Here is a 20,879-nt window from a genome sequence, read left to right on the forward strand (position 1 = left end):
ATTTGACAACACAAAGTTGTTCAAGTTGAGTGAGTTGTACAAATATGATTTTGATGATGCAGAGAGGATGCAACTTGATGGTGAACTTGAGATATATTATCACGTTTTACGTAAAGATGAGCGGTTCACTAGGTTATTGAAGTTGGTTTGGTTTTACCTGTCACGAACGCAACAGTCAAAATATGTTTTTCTGTGATGAAGTTTTTAAAGACAGACTTGCATAACAAAATTGGTGATGATTTTTTGAACGGTACAACAATTTCTTATCTTAAAAAAGAAGCCCTTGTGAAAGTGAAGATCGAAGTTGTAATGGAACGGTTTCGAAAAAATGTGTACCCGTAGATATCAAATTTAAATATTAAGATGTAATTGATCGGTTTAATGTACTAGTACGTTAAAAGGAATTATGTTGTTACATTTTGTTGGAATTTTTTTAGTGCCACCACTATTCAAAATTTATGTGTCCGCCATTGCCGACACCAAATGCACAGTCGTTACAAAATTTCCATCACCTAAATAAGTAGAGCAATATTTATTAATAAAACCTAATAATATAATTGTGTTGATTGTATATCATAAAACATGAATTATAGGATTACATTTATACTAGAGATATACAACAGTAAGTGCACTAATCTAGGAGCTATACATGGAAACTATTGAATGGGTAAATCATAGACTCCAATATACTAGAGAGTTGGTTAGGAAGGGATATATGTAATACGCCCCCGCAAGATGGAGGATCCATTGGAGACTCCAATCTTGGAACGAAACTTCAAGAACGACGCATGACCCAACGGTTTGGTTAAGACATCGGCTGGTTGGTCGAGCGTGTGAACGTAACGAACATTGAGCTTGCCAGCAGACACTTGTTCACGAAAAAAGTGGTAATCTAAAGCAACATGCTTCATACGGGAGTGATACATGGGATTCGCACAGAGATAAGTAGCCCCAGTATTGTCGCAGTGAGTGGTGGGCACGTGAGGTGAAGAGATACCTAGCTCAAGTAGGAGGTTTTTGATCGTGCGATAGATTTTTGCCGAGTAGAGCGCCAAGATATGATGTTGGAACCTAGGTAGACAAGATAAGAAGTAGTGGATCGGCCTTTTGTCGATATCCCACCCAGTCGGAGTCCGAGAAAGCTGTGAGTGCCATGGTAGAATAGCGATTGAGAAAAAGACCGTAATAGATTGTGCCCTTTAAGTATCGAAGTAACCGTTTGAGTGCTGTCCAATGAGTTTCAGAAGGCAAGTGCATAAACTATGAGAGTTTGTTGACCGCAAATGAGATGTCCGGACGGGTAAAGGCAAGATATTGTAGAGTGCCAACAAGTTTCCGATATGGGATAGGATCAACTTTTGGAGCACCATCATCCTCCATTAAGATTGCTGAAGTGCTTAAAGGGGTTGTAAGTTCCTTGGCACCATCCATTTTAAACTGAGTGAGAACATCACGGATATGGTTGTGTTGCGACAAAAATAAGCCGAACTTGGTGGGAATAATTTCAACGCCAAGGAAGTGATGTAGCGGTCCAAGGTCCTTGATTGAAAACCTGTTAGCTAGCAAGGTGATAAAGTTGGCAAGAAAAGGGGAGTTGTTGCCTGTGAGCACAATATCATCAACATAAACCATAAAGTAGCAAATAAATCCATCACAATGGTAAATGAATAAGGATGCATCAGCATGAGATTTGCGAAACCCGGATGTGATAAGAAATTCCGTTAGAGCCGTGTACCATGCACGCGGCGCTTGCTTAAGGCCGTAAAGGGATTTTCGAAGCTTGCAAATATGATTGGGGTACTGCGGGTTAACGAACCCCGGTGGTTGAACCATGTACACTTCCTCTTGCAAGGTTCCATGCAAGAAAGCGTTGTTGACATCGAGTTGCCGCAGAGACCAGTTGTTAGAAAGAGCGATAGAGAGCACGGTACGAATCGTTACCGGTTTTGTAACCGGACTGAAAGTGTCGAAGTAATCCTTCCCATATTGCTAGAGAAAACCTTTTGCCACGAGACGGGGTTTATACTTTGCAATAGTGCCATCCAGGTTTTGTTTGATGCAAAAAAACCCATTTGCACCCGATGGAACGATGAGACGTAGGAGGTACAAGTTCCCAGGTGGAGTTTTGGACCAATGCGTTGTACTCATCATCCATTGCTTTGCGCCATAACGGGTCTTTTGAAGTTTGAGTTGGGGTGGTGGGTTCCAAGGCAACGGTAATAGGGTGGATAGTGGTGTTGTTAATGAGGGTGGGATTGAAGTATTTGGGATTGGGTTTGCGTTGGCGTGGAGGTGGGGGTGGTGACAGGTTAGCCGGGAGGGGATAGGAGAGGTGAAGGCGATGATGGTGAGGCGGTAGAGGGAGAGACGGGTTCAGGTGGCTGGTCAGCAGGATCAGACCTGGAGGTAGCAGGTAAGGGGTTGGATAGGGGCTGTTCAGGAGGAGGAGGAGGAGAGGGAGAGGGAGGGGTGGTATAGGTGGCGATGGTACAGGGGATATAGGAGTAGAGGGTGAGTGGGTGGTGAAGTATTCATCAATAGTGGGAATAGAAGGAGTTGGCGAGGAGGAGTTTTGTGGGGAAATATATGAGGAATGAACTCAACATGGCGGGAATGATAAAGCCGACGGGTTTCGGGATGGAAACATTTGTAAGCCGACTTAGCATCAGAGTAACCAAAGAAAATGCAAGGGAGGGAGCGAGGGTGAAGTTTTGAGGTGGAGTAGGGACGGAGCCATGGGTAACAAAGGCACCCGAAGGGTTTTAATTTCTTGTAGTTTGGGGAACAACCATACATGATATCAAATGGGCTTTTAGAGTTGAGAGTCGGGGTAGGTAAGCGGTTAATGAGATGCACCGCTTTTTGAAACGCATGAGACCAAAACCGTAAGGGAAGGCTCGCAAAGTTAAGTAAAGCGAGTCCGGTTTCAACAATGTGGCGGTGGCAATGCTCGGCGGTGCCATTTTGTTCGGGTGTGTGTGGAGGGGTGGTGTAATGAGAGATGCCCATTGATTGAAAAATAGGAATGAGGGCTTGATATTTGCCACCGTTATCAGTAAACGTAGAGAGGATTGGTGTATTAAAATATTTTTCAACCAAGGATTTGAATTGAGGAAAGAGTTTGGCAACGTCAGATTTATGTTTGATTGGATAGAGCCATATGTATCTAGAATAATAGTTAACAAACACTACATAGTAAACAAAACCATCAATAGATTGTTGTACAGGACCCCAAACATCTGAGTAAATGAGTTGTAATGGTTTAGTAGCAACAAAAGAGTTTTTACCAAACGGAACTTTATGACTTTTGTTAATTGAGCATGAAGTAGAGTGAAAATCAAAATGTGATGATGGTTTGAAAGTAAGATCTAATTCTTTAACAAGTTGCTTCAAAATTCGAGTAGATGGATGGCCAAGAGTGTGATGGTAGTCAAGAAGCAATGCTTTAATGGTGGTGTTTAGTTGTGGCTTCAAGGACGGGTTGGTGTAGTAGACATCATTTATGTTCTCCCCCCGCATTAGAGGCGCCCCCGTGCACAGATCCTTCACGAGAAGATGTAAAGGAAAGAATTCAACAGAAACTTGGTTAGTGCGACACAACTTAGCAACAGATATAAGATTTTTGCGAAGACGGGGAACGCAAAGGACATTAGATAAAGAGAGAGAGAGCGAGAGGGAGTGGGGAGACTAGTATGACCAGTGTGAGAAATAGAGAGAGATGTACCATCGCCTAGTACTATTTCATCTGGTCCACCGTATTCAGAAACAATATGGAGACCCGATCGTTCAGAGGTGAGATGATGAGAGGCTCCAGAATCGAACATCCACGGGGCTGAAGTAGAGGTAGAGTGTTGGTTTGAGGAGGTGGCATTGGCTACTGGGTTATAGGAGGATGCGTGACTGGTAATTTGGTGATCTTTGAGGAATCGGGTAAGCTTGCGATAGTCTCGAGTTTCACGACCTGATATGGAGCAAAAGTGACAGAATGATGATGAACGATTGTTCCTGTTGTTGTTGGTCCGATTATTTTGCAACTGATTTTCAGCCGGAGATCGGTACTAATTTGGCCGAGCAAAGGGTCCATTTGATGAGCGATTGTTGAATCGTGTAGGTTGGCGTTGAGAGTAGTTAACCATGGCAATGATGGGAGCAGCAGGAACTTCTGTTTCTTTGAGAGATCGTTCAAAATCGACCAGTTTGTTGAATAGCTCTGCAAAGGAAATAGAGGTTTCACGAACCTTCAAGGCAGCCGTGATTGGACCATACTCTTCACCGAGTTCACTAAGGATATGAACCAGAAGGTCTTCTTTGTGCACAGGACTTTGTACGAGCGCAAGTTCATCGGAGATAAGCCGCTTATCATTAAGAAATTATGTAACAGAGCGGCTTCCTTTTGGGTTTTTGGCTAGTTTGGACGTGAGTGACATGATTCGGGATCGAGATTGACTGGCATAGCTTGCGCTTAATCGATCCCAGGCTTCCTTGGCAGAAGTGGCGGAAGTGATGATTGGTTGAATGGGGTCAGAATAACTACCGAGAATTACGCTACAAATGATTTGGTCTTGGCAGTACCAGGCTGTGTAGGCTGGATTGGGTGTGGCAGTGTCTTTGTCGGTGACTGTTTTGGTGGGTGTGTTAGTACCAGTAATGAAGTTTTCAAGATCAAGGCCAATTAGTGATGATTGAACTTGTTTGCGCCAAACTGGGTAATTGGTTGTAGTGAGTTTAATCGGAAAGTGACTGGCGGCTGTGATTTGAACAATGGTGTTTGAGGGAGCCATTGGCGGCTGATTAGGGTTGATGAGAGTAGGATCAGATTTAGAGATGCTCGCTGGAGAAGGAGCTCTGATACCATATAATTGTGTTGATTGTATATCATAAAACGTGAATTACAGGATTACATTTATACTAGAGATATACAACAGTAAGTGCACTAATCTAGGAGCTATACATGGAAACTATTGAATGGGTAAATCATAGACTCCAATATACAAGAGAGTTGGCTAGGAAGGGATATCCGTAATAAATAATACATCAAATATTAGCTGCAGACAAATTTCGATAAACAAAAGCCACATTCTATATATTTGGCTCTAGGCTGCAGTCATTATTCGATAACAAGATCCATTTTAATTGTAACTTTTTTTAATGATCATTATTATAATTGAATTTTTTATATTACAAATAGTTCCTTTGTATGTGATGGGAACCAAAAGACAACAAATTTTAGGAAGTCGGATTGGTTTACTTGGTTGTCCACAAAAGTTAAAAGGTTTCAGTAATTTTAGAGCGCAGAGGGTTGTTGAATGACCATATATTTGTTTTTGTGTTTGATTTTGTAGTACTTTGTTTCCAATGGAACAATCAAAAGACGATTTAAAAGATCAACACCGTTAATTTTCAAATTGATACTTTAGTAGATTCGGCTGCTCTAACAATGTGGAATTGCCTATTAAAGTTGTATTGGGAGACCTAGAAATACATCACTATCTTGTAAGCATACTAAAGTTTCTCCTTTTTTAGATTTAGGCCTTAGGGGATAAATTAAAAAAAACACTGTTAGGACGTAACTGACAATATGATGATCTAAGGGGTCGTTTGTTTACCTCTTAATTGCAAAATTAAGAGGCAATGTCTTAAAATTTCAGATTCAGAGCGTTTGTTTGCGTATTATATTTTACCTCTTAAACTTAAAAATACCTCTTATTTTTTCAGATGTTAAACCAAGTCTGAAAAATAAAAGAAACACGTGTTCGTTTTATTTGCCCTAAATCGACCGCCTCCTTTCTTTCCTTCCCACAGCGTCTGCTGCCATCGCATCTTCTCCCCTCCATTCCGACGCCTGCGACTGCTCCCACCGACGACGCCAGCGACGCCGTACACCGACGACGCCAGCAACGCCGCCAGCCTCCACCGCCGCAAGGTCTTCCAGCTCCAATCTTTCTTCCGCCGACTTCAGCATGTTCGGTTTCTTCTTTCTGTTTCTTCCTTTTTTGCCCTCGAATTCATTGGTCTTGTTTTTTCCTTCTTTCCCTTCAAAATTGAAAATCAAAAATCGAATTTATTATGCTATAATTTTCTGATTTGTTAAATCAAAATTAATAGTTGATGTTTTGCTAGTTTTTGATGTTATATGCTCCATTATGATGTTATATGCTCGATAGTGATGTTATATGTTCCAATCTGAATGTGTTCAATGGATATGATCAAATATTGATGTTGAATTTTGATGTTATGTTTGATTCAATGTTGATGATGAATGTTGATGCTGAATTTTGATGTTATATGCTGAATTTTGATGTTATATGCTGAATTTTGGTGTTATTTTGATGTTATGTCTAATGTTTTCATGAGTATTATGCTGAAATTTTGTTGCTGAATTCTTACTTCTCTTTGATGTTCATGAAATATCCATTACTTTTGCTATTGTGCATTTGTTTTGTTGAAGTAGTTGTTGATAATGTGCCTTTATATTGCTTAAATTGTTGTTGAAAATGTGTATTTGCAATGCTCAACTTGTTGCTAAAACATACATTTTTTGTTGAATTGATCAAAGAAATGGGAGAAAAGAAGGATATGATTAGTTGGAAGGTTGAAGGTGTAGAGAAAACGTTTCTAGAAGCTTGTTTACGTGAAGTTACGGTTAATGGACGGGAAGGAAGTAGTTTGAAAGCACTATCTTGGATGAATGTTGCTGAAACATTAAAAATTGAACATAACTGTATTGCCGACCAAAAACAAATGAAGAACCGCTATGACTACCTAAAGTCAAAGTTTGGTGCTTTTTTGAAGTTAAAAAACAAAACCGGCAATATGTACAATTCAACAACCAACACCTTCAATCTTTCCAAAGAAGAATGGGAACTAGAATCGAATGTATTTTGATTAGTTATAAAAATTATGTTATCATTTTTAAATAATAAAATATTTGTTCCAAACAGTCAAACAAACATGTGGATTCTTTGAGACGCACGTCACTACCGTACCCCGACCTTTGCACATAGTTGTTTGAAGGCGCGACTGCGACATACATTCATAGTTGGGGGCCAACTTCTACCCTTCCCCGTCCTACTCAAGAGTCAAGCCAGTATAGTTTGCATGACGTTGATGACATTGATTGCACTCAACAAGAAACTGTAGGTCTCAGTGACGAGTCATCCGCTCAATCAAAAAAACAAAAGACTACAGATACGACAAAGAGTCAAAATAAAAGTAAAGATAAGGGTAAAGATAAGGGTAAAGATGCATCCAATTCAAGATTGCTTGAAATCGGGGAAGATATTGCCACAGTTGCAAAAATATTTGTGGAAAAGCATTCTTCTTCAAATTTGGATGCGTGTATGGAAAAATTGGAGAAGTTAGGATGGGGAATATTTGATCCAAGATACACTACTCCTGTTGCTCTTTTTGGTGAAGGTGCGGGTAAGAGGCACGTGTGGTTAACCATTGATCCAACTATTTGTGAGAATTGGGTCAAGACTGTTGGAGCACATTATGGAATGTTTCGCTAAGTAAATTTTTTGAATGTTTTGATGGTTTTTTTTGGATAACTAGATGTTTGGTTTGAACTAGATGGTTTTTTTTTGGATAACATGAATGTTTTGACATGAATTACTTGATGGTGTTAATATAATTGTTATGTATTTTCAAAATAACAGATTGCTTATGGATTTGGATGAAGAAATTGCATTTTTCATGTTACTATGTTGCTATTGGTTGAATCTAGCTTCCAACAGAATTGGAAGGGCAATTGATAATGATTCGGAAATGAGCGGTCATCAACATACATAAGAATTGTTACATGGAACTTCTACACAATGTCATGAGCTGATGCGTCTTTCACGTGAAGCATAAGTACTTTTATGCAATCATTTTAGACGAAACAATTGGTTGCAAAGTAGTAGGCATATAAACGTTGAAGAAAAGATGGTTATGTTCTTGACATCTTTAGCACATAATAAACGGTTCAGGATTATCAAACGAAGGTTTCAACACTCCACAGAAACAGTTCATAGCTGCTTTCATGAGGTGCTAAATGCAATGATGATTTTTTCAAAAGAAGTTATAGTTCCAACGAATTCTAATGCAACCGTAAATTCCTTAGAGAGGCATCGTAAGCTAAAAGAAATCTTTCCTGGAGCAATAGGTGCGTTAGTGGAACTCTTGTACATGCAGTCGTGCCTGCTGATCAACAAACTCGCTATAGGGGAATAGGAAAATGTGAATGCTTTCAAAATGTTTTAGGAATTTTTGATTTTGATATGATATTCACATTCGTATGGGCCGGTTGGAAGGGTATAACACATGATTTGCGAGTTTTGAAAGAAGTTGCATGTAACCCGAGTTCAGGCTTTCCGTTCCCTCCTCCAGGTTTTTAATTCTTTTTAAATTTATTCTAAAATACAATTTTAAATTTCTATATATAATACTTCCTTCACTCATGTGTATAGATAAATATTACCTTTGCGATGCTGCATACACCAACACTCGTGGATTTATGACTCCTTACCGCAACACGAGGTATTGGTTAGCCGATTATCGACGGCGACGTGCGTTAACTAAGGAAGAAAAATTCAATCATGAACATGCGCAACTCAGAAATGTTATTGAACGTGCTTACGGTGTTTTGAAGGCGAGATTCCCAATCCTAAATCGAATGGCTCCTTTTCCTTTTTCAGTGCAAAGAGATATAGTCGTTGCTTGTTTTGCAGTCCACAATTTCATAAGGAAATGCGATATTCATGATGAGTTATTTATGGCGTTCGAGGAGAACAATGCTCAAGCACAAGGGGGAGGGAATGATGGCGAAAACGTACATGATATGGAATGGGGTTCACAAGGAAATGAATGCATGGATAATTTACGTGACCAGATTGCGAATCAAATGGGGTGAAATTAAATTTGTAGGATTTTATTTGGATTTTAGTATGATTTTGTTGATTTAAAAATATTTATGTTTGATTTGGATTTATGTTTAATTTTGATTTATGTTAAATTTGGATTTTATATGGTGTTTATATTTTTTTTAATACATATTTAAGAAATTTATGATGTTATTTTCTAAATAAATAGTTGAATTCAATAAAAAATAAAACAGAAGGGTAAAATGGTCATTTTAATAATTCAGCACAACAATTCAGAGGTCCCAACCAAACAGCATGTTAAACATTCAACTCTTAAAATTTCAGACCCTCTTAGAAATTCAGACCTCTTAAAAATTCAGATCCTGCCAAACAGCCCCTAAGTCTTATTGTATTCGAAGTTGTAACTTGTAAAGTGACTACTTCGTTTCCCTCTTGAAATTTATCTTGGTGTTCTCTGAAATCAACTATTAAGGGGGAGTTTTGGAGTACTTTCTAAAAAGACTTATTAACTTATTGATTTTTCATAAAGCCAATAAATTAAAAAGATCTTGGTAATCACTAACTTTTTAGTAAAACAAATTACTTTTGAAAAAGCCAAGAATACCTGGCTTTTCCAAAAAAGACAATAAGGAGTGTAACATCCATAAAATTCGAGCCAATTTAAAACTTTTTAAATCATTTAAAACCATTCAGTTATTACAATTTGTTTTCAAAATAGTTTAAACATCAGAGTTCCCAAAAAACATAATCATCAATTGAGGAAATGTACGGTCACGCCTTCACCTTCCCGCGGTCATCCGCTGAACGTGAAACAATAAACTGAAACTGTAAGTTCGAAGGCTTAGTGAGTTACCCCCAAAATACCAACGCCATACCGATATAACCATATCATATAAACATATAAGCAAACAGAACAACCATGCATCTCGAGTGTACAGTGTGACTGGTCCGCCCGTACCGGGCCTTCAGTCCACCTGGTCCACCCTTTGAGTCAACAGTATGACTGGACCGCCCGCACCGGGCCTTCAGTCTGTCTGGCCCACTCTCCGAGCCTCGACACATCTGGACTGCCCTCTCGGGGCCTTCAGCCTATCCGGACCGCTCGTCAGGCCTTCGGCCTGACTAGGTGCCCTCTTGGGCCTGCAGTCTATCTGGTCCGCCCTGGGTATGTTGGCCTATAGCACGAAGCAGGACCCGCCTCAACCCAACCCCCATACCAATCAAACAATCATGTGCACATAAATATCATACGCTAGCATGTATGTAACAGATAATCATACCGATCTAGCAGATCACTAACACAGCAACCATCCTATAACCAGGATACCGACCTAACCGGTCACTAACATAACATCATCCTATATACCAGGATACCGACCTAAACCAGGTCACTAACATAATACAATCCTAACTACCAGGATGCAGATCTAGCAGATCAATAAACATAACAAGCGAATACCTAGATACAAATCTGATAAAGGGTCGGCCTTGGTGCCTTAGGCCCTGTTGATATAGTGAGAATAACTCGCCTCGCAATGCCGATCTGAACTGAAGAAATGAACTCTCGAACCACTATCTCACCGGAAATCCCAAACTATCACATAATAAATACCAAGTCATTACACAACATAACAATCTTGACTATGTGGTCCACATAATCCATAATGTCCATTCTCTTTATTGGGCCAAGGCCCAATGCCAATTCCATAACCTTGAAAGTCATTATGCAAAGCCCATTATTGGCCCAATTTACCAAATTAGGCGCAACTCCCTAATTGGGCCAAATTCCAATATCCATTATCAACACTTGGCCCAAAACATAATATTCATAAAGTCCAGCAAAGGCCTAAATCCAACTAGTCAACAAACAGCCGAAAACCCGAAGCCCAATTGCCAAAGGCCCAATAGAGGACGTACGCGGGGTGTACTCGTCGTGATGTTGCCCACCATCGGGGTGGTTGACCCAGTATGTTGGGCGTACTGGATTTACGCTGGGTGTACGCTGGGTTTCACCAACACCCTAATAAGTGCTTAATGGCTTAAGCACTTAAGCCCAAACTCTAGATCCATCGACCAAATGTGCCATAGGGCTATAAAGTCTCGAACTTTATCACTTTGGACGTCCAAAAAGTTCTGAACACATGGTCTTAATCCATTAAGACCTTCCTACTTTATGCATGAGACAAATCTAGCTATTGGGACACCATTTTTATCACTTAGGACCTCTTCTAAGGTCTGAAAGGACAACTCATTGCGTCCAAATTATAACATGCACCATTTTGGGACTTTTGGGATAACAATGCTTCCATAAAGCTAAAATGACTAGATCTATCTCATACAAGTGTAAAGTTCCAAGCTTTTTACCTTCTGGAGCTTCTAGGTTACAAACCAACTTCAGATCTACAAGCTTGATCTTCTTCTCTAACTCCTTGATGAAACACCTTCTTCTTAAGACACTCAAGAACACTCAAAAAGCTCAAACACTCAAGGAAACGGCTAGGGTTTGGGGAAAACGACTCTAAGCAGTGGAGGCTGGGGTAAGGGAGGGTTTTGTGCTCACAATGATGCTTATAAAGCCCCCAAACCCTAAATATTAGGGTTTCCTTCTGTCATGAGTACGCCCAGCGTACTAGGGCGCACCTAGTACGCTCAGCGTACCCTTTTGTACGTGCAACATACTCCTCCTTATCCCAATAATTGTAATTTATCCCTTAGACTTTCATGGCTTCACCCTTCTATCCCCAGGGACGATAAATGACAAATCTTGGGATGTTACAACTCTCCCCCACTTAAACTAGGCTTCGTCATCGAAGCCTGCTGCGGCGAACAATTTAGGATAATGCTCCCGCATTTAGGACTCTTGCTCCCAAGTCTACTCGGATCCTTTTCGATGCTGCCACTGGTCTCCCTACATACTTTAAGTGCTCTCCGACCTGAACACCACCCAACGATACAACCGCCTACTCATCCAATATGCGCCTTTGCAGCTGCCGGACGTGAAAAGCGAAGGGAATCCAACCGAAACTTTCCAAAAGGTTTATCCTACATGCCCCTTTGCCAACCTGACAAAAATCCTGATGATCCAAAGTATCGGAAACCTAACTTTCCCTCTTCCTAAAGAGAACCCTTTTTGCTGATAGGATAATGCGTCGTTCAGCTCCCAAAATATCATACATAATCAATCCACTAATAAACACGAACACTCATGCCTGGCCCAATCAGCTTCGGGCTGGAATACCAGGCATGCCTACGATAGGTCCAGTCATCCCTAGGATGGAATACCCTCGTATCCCACACATGTTTGGCCCAATCAACCTTCGGGTTGGAATACAAAACATATCAGGTCCACTCAATCATAGGGTCCGGTCATCCTCAGGATGGAATACCCTAGATTGGAATATATATATACCTCTATGAACATAACTCGAGTCTACTCATAAATTGAGATCCAAGGATCTATCCTTGCGTCTCATACACAATCCTCTGATTCGTCACAACCTAGTGCAACTCCCCCGAATCTCAACAATACATTCAATTCGAACGCGCTCCTACCATAGACATAACCAACACAATCTCTATGCCCACAGTTTATGACTGGAATACCCTTACATGGTCCTCAGCATAGGTCTGGATGGCCTCTGAGCCCACAACATGAGTCTGGTATGCCCTCTCCGGCCCTCAGCTCATGACTGGAATGCTCCCGATAACCTATCGACACCGCTGTCATCACTTCAGATGTCCAACACTCCATCTTGGAGGTACTTACCTCCTCCATTGCCCAAGAAGGCCTAATCAATGTCCTTCACAACACCAGCAAGTGTCACAGTGCTGAAACCTCACCCTACACTATCCACTTGCAGACAATTTGCTACCCCATAACACATATATACTCAGAACCTGATCATATAACTAACAAAACCCATACAAAGTCTTCAGCATACTCCATCAGCATGTTCATTACTGTGGGACAGACCTACTGATTGCTATAGCATAGTAGCATACTCAATACCCACACATAGATCTACAAACACATACAGAGTCTTCAGCATGATTGAACCACCTCACCAGGTCTTCAGTCTATCTGGACCACTCTCAGAACCTTCAGCATGTCTGGACCGCCTCTCTGGGCCTTCAACCTGTCTTGAACGTTCTCCGAGCCTTCGGTCTGACTGATACGCCCCACCGGCCTTCAGTCTATCTGGACCGCTCTAAATTGTTGAGTATCTCCCTGGACCACCCCTCCTGGTGATCTCTCCCATGCAGACTGTTCTCACCCTCTTGGGGTCCTGAACTTCTGATCCATTTAGTGGACTCTAACCCCGCCCTAACCCTAGGCCTCATGTCTATCGTCCACCCTCTCGGAAAACCGTGGTCTGTTCCCTGACCCGTGTATCTACCATATATGCTAAGTAACCCGCACACTCGTGCTGAATGCACTGTAGAACCTTGGCATCTAACAGAACCCTCAATGGCTGATGCTCCATCTGAAAATCCCCAATTCTCCCCCACTTAGGACACTATCTACTACCTACTGGCGGCGAAACCAGAACACAACTAAATCGTCTACAACCCCTCGATACTAAACTCCTCTGACCCTCCTATTTTCTAATGTATCATGCAGAAAGAGGTGGAAAAATTCACAATATAATCATAATAGTAAGATAAGAGATGGAACGTACTTGCGGTCGTATCTGGCGCTATCCTCACCTCCTCTACCGTAAGATGGAAGGCACGTCCCTGAGCCCTCGGAGGCTCTACTCTACCCTGACCCACAGCAATAGTCCTCAATGTAACAAGCTGTGGACAGTTGGCCTTCATATTACCAACCTGATGGCAGTGATAACAAACCCTCATGTCCTGAACCGGGGCCAACTGGCGACAATTCCTTGCATAGGGCCCCTCCTTTCCGCACTTGCGTCACGCACCACCGGACCTACAAACTCCGGTATGACCCTTCCCGCACTTCTCACAAGTGCGGCCGCTCTGACCTCCAACCCTATAATCAGCGGTGTTGGACCGCTTTGGCGCCAGCTGCGACTGCACCGGGGCCTGCCTCTGATCTCGCAACTGTAACTCAATCTCCATCTCCCACCGCCTAGCGGCCTCCTGTAAATCCAGTAACGTATCACATCGCTGGGTAGCAACGAACTGTCTAATGTTAGTCTTGAGCATGTTCAGATATCGTGTCATCTGAGCCTGCTCGGAAGCAAACTCCAAGCAAAACATCGCCCTCTCAGTGAACATATGGGTGATCTCCGTCACCGACTCTATATCCTTCTTCAACTCCAAGAACTCCTGAGCTAGCCGCTCACGCTCGATCCGTGGAATGTAGTGGGAGCGGAACATCTCCCTAAACTGATCCCAAGAAACTGCAGCTCTCCGTTCATCCGAATAAGACCCTCTCATCAACCTCCACCAGTCCTTCGCCCCGGACCTCAACATGTTCAGGGCACACCTGAACTTTTGGTCAATCGGGCAGGAACATGTGAAAAAGCACCCCTCGATGTCTGATAGCCACCTCATGGATATGATGGGGTCCTGAATCTCATCGAAATTTAGGGGCTTCGTGTTGTCGAAGTCCCGGTACTAGAAGCCCCGACTGGCTCCTCCTCCTCCTGCCGCTGATACAGCCGTTGTAGCTGTTGCGGCAGCCGTCACAGCTAGAGTTGTGTATCTGTCATGAAAATACTCCATCATAGCGGTCTTGATAGACCCAAACAGCTCCGGAATCTGTCCCCAGACTATCTCGACCACCTCCTCGCGGATAATCTCCCTGACTCGATCCTCTGTCAATGATGGTCCATCCTGACTGATGACCCCGAGTGCTGCCGGGGCACCCTGATCGTGCTGCCCTGATCCCGATCCAGATCCCGTCACAAAACGCCTCGTAACCACCATACTAAAAATATAACAGGAAGCTATCAGACAAACTTCACAACGACGTGGAACCTAACCCCAACCACACCCTAGGGGTTGTGACTTCCTTGCTACGCGTATGGGTCCTGTGCTTTCAGTAGTACAGGCCTATACTACCTTCCACACCTACCCATATTTATCTCAAGTATCATCACAACACCCTAACAATATACATAAACATAGCGAGCGCTCAATCCTCACTCCTAGAGGAATGCTAAATATCTCCTGACTGGCCTCTCGGCCTCTCACGACCCACCCTACCACCAACTGTCACACGACCCTCCATTGGTGCCAGATAACTATTACATGATTAGAATCACATGCCTCATGGCTTAAACAGTTTTAGGTTAAAAGATCTAATCCTACAACGGTTGGACTCAGACAAGAGCTGCGTAGCAGGACCAAAACCCTTACCCTAAGACCATTTAACCCCTGTAGCATGTGACTTGGAGTATTCACCCAATAGTTAGTTCACACACGAAAGAGTCATAAAACAATCAATGAGGTACTCTACATAAGATAAGGCATCAAAGATCAGGCAATTCTATCATACGGTTCCCGAGGATCCTTATCTTATCACTAGCATGCTATTCTAGCATATGACAATATCAAATAATTGTATGGTATTTTGGGGTCTACTTACTGGCTTCGGCGAATCGTAAACTTGCATCCTCCATTGTTATTTTGAAAACCATTTGAAAATCATTTTGAAACTCTTTTCCTTGATTTGAGACTGGATTCACACGACTGTTCCTCCAATGCACTCAAACCAATGCTCTGATACCAACTTATAACTGATGGGTTTTGAGCACTACATCATTCCTATGGTGTACATGGAAACCCTAAAGCTTTGGATCTAGTTTGTCTAATAAACATGCAATAATCATCCAAAGCCATAAACCCTAGATCTAGCATACAATAATGATATTAACATATGAATTAGGGTTTAGATCTTACCTTGATTGTTATGTAGGAATAACAATCTCAATTCCTCTTTGTAATTCGCTTTTGAAAGCTTAGTGTCACAAATGCCACACCTCTAATGGCTCACAAACACCACGAGCAAGAGGATGAAGAAGGAGAAGAGGAGAGGCACTCAAAAATGTCTAGAAACCCTAAGGAAACTTTTAGCCACGTTTTTGGTGCCCTAGGGGTCCTTAAATAGTGAGGCTATTAGGGTTATCTAACAAGGAGACCCTAATTTGACTGCTTAGGCCCTAAGCAGCCCATGGACTCCCTCCTTAGAGGCCTTGGACGATTTCTAATGGGTTTCCCCATAGAATTCGTTCACTCCTCTAATATGGAGTCCATTAGCCCAATATTCAACTATCACACAATTGATAGTTCTAGTCCCCTAAGTTTAATTAATCTCTTTTAGACACAAAATTAATTCTTAATTAATTATTGACTAATATTAATTAAACAATATGATTTCTCCTTTAATATATTATTCTCATAATATATTAATAAATCATAATTAATCCTCTATCTCCATAATTCATCCTATCAAGTTGCTTTGGTGAAGGCAACCCAAAAGGACCATGCACCATCGGGTCAAGTACATACCAAAATAGTTATGGACTTAGACTCTAATCCAACAGTCTCCCACTTGGATAAGTCTAATAACTATTATGCGTATGACTTCAGATCCTGATCCGCAATCGTAGCTTTCAAAAGCCGTTGTCAACTCTGATCTTATCAGAAGCGTGTCCTTTAGATAAGGGATCATATATTCCTCCATTCTAGATATCGTATAGACATGAGACATGGATTTAATCATTCTCTCAGTCTATGTGTTGTTTCCCGATTTCCGATTTATGACGACTGACAATAGACTACAATAGAACACATCAATTTAGTCCCGGCTTGGCCAAACGCTTAGGTGTCATCACTAAATCATCGAGGGACCCACAAATATCGCTTTTATCCCACTTTGGGTAAAAGGAACGGATAAACTTCGATTCAATGCTCGCTTGTACTCACTCACCGAATCACACACAACAATACGTTTTATAATACCAAGTTACTGGTGCGTTTACATATTATAAATGTGTAACCGACTCGCAAGATACGACTCACATATCTCGGTTTCAAGAATATAAGATATTATCATCTCACCAATCACTCGTGATAAAATACATGAAGCGATCCAAGTGAGCGTGGGTTTAATCCAATACTCTTATCTTATAGCAGCACTCATGAACCCTGCATCAAACTTTTGCTATGTCTAAAACACTTTAGACAATCTACAGTCAGATTCATGACAGTCTTCTTTCATTCCTACTTCCAAAGAATGAGCGACTGTGGAGGGTTTGAATAATATTATTATTCGGGAAGTCAAAACATGCAAAGTGAAACACAAGAATAATACTAATCCTATATGGTCCCAAACCTTTGAGAATAAATAAAACATTTTATTTAATCACCATATTGATTAATCATTATTTGTTGTTTCGGGTAATCAACTTCTTACTTGAATTATAACAACAGTTGTCCCATGCTCTTAGCATGCACACTATGTTTACATATGGTCCTTACTAGATGAACACATTTCCAATGATGCTCATTTCACAATTCCTAATCCATTAGTGTAAGAATACAAAATTCTTGCCACTACTAGAATATGTTAGATTTTAACATTTTATGCAACGGTCCTTTCGTAATATCACAGCGTCAAAGTCACCAAGACTTTGCCAATGAAATTACAAATTACTCTATTGGATATTGTTGCAAGACAATTCCATAGATACGAAGTCTCATATTCAAAGTACATTCCTTTGAACATCCTTCTTGCATAAAAGTTTCTAATCTAGACATATAGATTCTTAACGTCCAACTCCCAATATGGAAATATTTCCATATTTTCAATATGACAACTCATTCTAAATAGAATCCTATCTATTTATAATAATGTCGATATGGTCCATCTATTACTATACTTCCAACTGCCCATTAGCGACCAATCCTTGGCGAACCTTAGTTTGTCATTTGATAGTTGTTTAATAAACTTAGTCATGTCCGGTTCCAGTCCTTTTTCCCTCTTAATGCCCTAGGCATTTGGAAAAAATTTAAGAACGATCAATTATTATAGCATATGCGATTGATCCTATACCCGAAGCGTATGGAACACGAAGCATAATGTTTTACATAAAGACGTGATACTTTACCAGTCTTTTGCCATAATATTTCTATTTGCCAAGTTCTCAAAACTCGAATTATAAAAAGGGATGCCGTAATCATAATCGAATTTTGAGAATGCAATTCATATATTTGACTAAATTTGATTAAAATTTCTCGATCTAAGCTCTTAGATTTCGAAACGAAGTATAAAATTCTCTCTCTTAATTATAGCAAAACAACTTTTCAACATTGCAACTTTGTAAATTGAAACTTTTGTTTTCTATAATTAATATTGCCAACTTGAAACTTACCATAATTACCATGCTCCCACTAACATGGTGATTATATCCATACTAGCATAACACTTACGCTCCCACTAGCTTTGACATGTATTCAGAAATCATCTGAACTTCTAGAAAAACAATGCTTATTGAATTTATTAAGTTCATATTTCTAATACTAGATGCTTCGATAAGACTTTATCTAAGCTTCTTAAACTCATACACCTTTCCTCAGACAGCTCACATGTGTGTCTAAACTAATTCAGAACTTATATTACTAAGTCCCAAATGTTCAGACCAATTGACAAATCTCATAATTCGAACTACGAAGAGGGATGTCGTAATCATAATCGAATTTGAGAATGCAATTTACATAATCGCTATCTCCTTAAAATCTCTCTTAGTGAAAGCGTTTCCTCACAATCATATTTATGAAGGAGAGAAACTTTATGACACTTAGATTTTATGGTGCATGTGTTCCTATCCATGTGAATTTGTCATAAGCATAATCATAAGACAATGTTTGTGACGAATTCAAACTCTTATAGACAGAATTGTTCATTCTAAATTTCTTGCCATCAAGGGTCCCACCATTGCTTCCAAATTATTTAGCAGCTCACCTATGCCAGTCAATGTACTTTCATTGAACAAGGTGCTTGCCTTATGCAGTCTATTGAGAACTCGTAAAACTCATATGCATAATCACTCAACTTGATTGGCACATAAATAAAACTTTGTCAACACGATAGGTTACAAACCTCAAGTCGTGTGCTAGTGTTTAATAGATTTACTTCTTGATTTGTTCTTGAAATTTTTCAAGACCTTTAGACTCCCACTGACCTCTTGAAATATTAGATTCTCTTATCAAGAAACATTTCTTGACAAAAACAAGTATCCAAGAGTTAGTGTGTGTCTACATCAAGACAAAATCTACACGCAATTCGGTACTAGTTGGTCTTTGTCTTATTCAAGACATCACAACTTACCAAAATGTGCAAGTGTAAGAACATTCCTACTTAAGATTATCTCACTTAAGTCACAATCTTGGAGTATGACTCTAAGACTTGATTTTGGAACGAAGTATGACTCATCCTTTTGATTTGACCATTTCAACAATTTCCGATTCCTCTTCTTAGCCATACTAGTGCACTAAGATGTCCTTAGAGGATCAATTGTGATATGGTTCTTAAGACGATCATAAAACTGATACAAAGGTACTCTCCCTTCTTTTTAGATTTGGGAAACCTTTTATCTTTCTGTCTTCATTGATTCTTCTTATTCGTTCTGCCATTCATTGAAACTTTTCAATGATTCAGAATTACACTTAATCTTGTAAGTATAACAACATTTACTAGACTTTTAGTAAATTATGACGAATAGTCTTATTGTTATTTGTGGTGGACTTGACTAGTGCACAACATTGTGTTCTAGTCCTTTAGTCCTTCACTTGACTCACATACTTGTGTGATCAAGGAATTAGTCTTAATTCCCTAAGTACCAAGATTTCCATACATCACATGATTCAAATCATATGATTCCAAGCTTCTGTCCAACTGAAACTTGGGCGATGGGAATCTTTCCTTACTTAGAGAAATTTGACACTTCCATAACTAAGAATCACATCCATTTATAGAAATACACAAACATCAATTTTTCACAATGATTTCATTGCAAGGATATATATAAATAAGACAAATCAAAAATTTATTTTATTCATAAAAGCAGCGGAAAACATGTCCTTACAATGCAAAATCAACTGAAAAACTATGTAATCAAATATTCCTAACAAATCTATCATAACTTTTGTGACATCCCCTAATTTCTCGGCCAGAAAAGACCGATTTAATTTATGCTTTTTAAAATAAAATCAGAGAAATCTTTTCAAAAGATGTTGCGGAATTGGTCCCCAAACAACATATGATAAAAGTTTATCAAAACCCTTCATTAAGAAGGTATATATTTTCCATATATATCAAAACCTCGGGATGTCATGTTCCGATACAGATCAAAAGCATAAACAAGACATTATAAGCCTTACTACAGTTATTTACAACTACTGGCCTATAATCCAAAAATCTCACGTCGTCCTCCGACTATGCTCGGGGTCCACTACCTGTAATCATAAAAAAACTGAGTGGGTCAGGCTTGGGAGCCTGGTGAGCATATAGGGTTTTCAACCCACAGTAATAATAAACTTATTAAGTTCACCAATCAACAATAACCCTGATTACCCGTTCCCGTTATCCTCACTTTACGTCCCTAAACACTTTTCACAAGGGACCTAGCCTAAAGAATATGATCGGGATGGACACTACTGTTAAGGGGTTTCCTCAGCCATACATGTCCTAAAGGCAACCATGAGGGGGATGGAGTACAGCGAATGAACACTCTAGTCCATTAACACCTACAGGTTGCGGACCTGCTAATGTTTCCCACTGGACTGTCTAGAAAGTCCGTGGTCGTCATCCAAACTCCGCTAGATGACTGAATCACAAATCACATTGAGGCCTCTCATTACTTTTATTTTATCACACATCACTATCTACCCATGTTCTACCCAACATATTTGTAGATAAAAATACTTATACAGTTTAAAACTTGTATAAAACATCAACTCAACAGTCACCTCAAATAAACAATTAATATATTTGCACATAGCACGTATTATAAGGTAAATACTTCATATCTATGTGTAAAA

General features: G+C 40.2%; 1 protein-coding gene across 1 annotated transcript; it reads left to right on the forward strand.

Moving 5' to 3' along the window:
* Positions 1–6,558: 6,558 nt before the first annotated feature.
* LOC145130409 (uncharacterized) lies at positions 6,559–8,893 on the forward strand. The gene is made up of 5 exons (XM_079065215.1): positions 6,559–6,876; positions 6,942–6,982; positions 7,040–7,501; positions 7,659–7,774; positions 8,451–8,893. Exons 1-5 carry the CDS (start codon positions 6,559–6,561, stop codon positions 8,891–8,893), a joined length of 1,380 nt encoding a protein of 459 aa, XP_078921341.1.
* The last annotated feature ends 11,986 nt before the right edge of the window (positions 8,894–20,879 follow it).

The sequence above is a fragment of the Lactuca virosa genome, chromosome 8, assembly GCF_052849685.1.
Source record: "Lactuca virosa cultivar CGN04683 chromosome 8, Lactuca_virosa_CGN04683_v6, whole genome shotgun sequence".
NCBI lineage: Eukaryota > Viridiplantae > Streptophyta > Magnoliopsida > Asterales > Asteraceae > Lactuca > Lactuca virosa.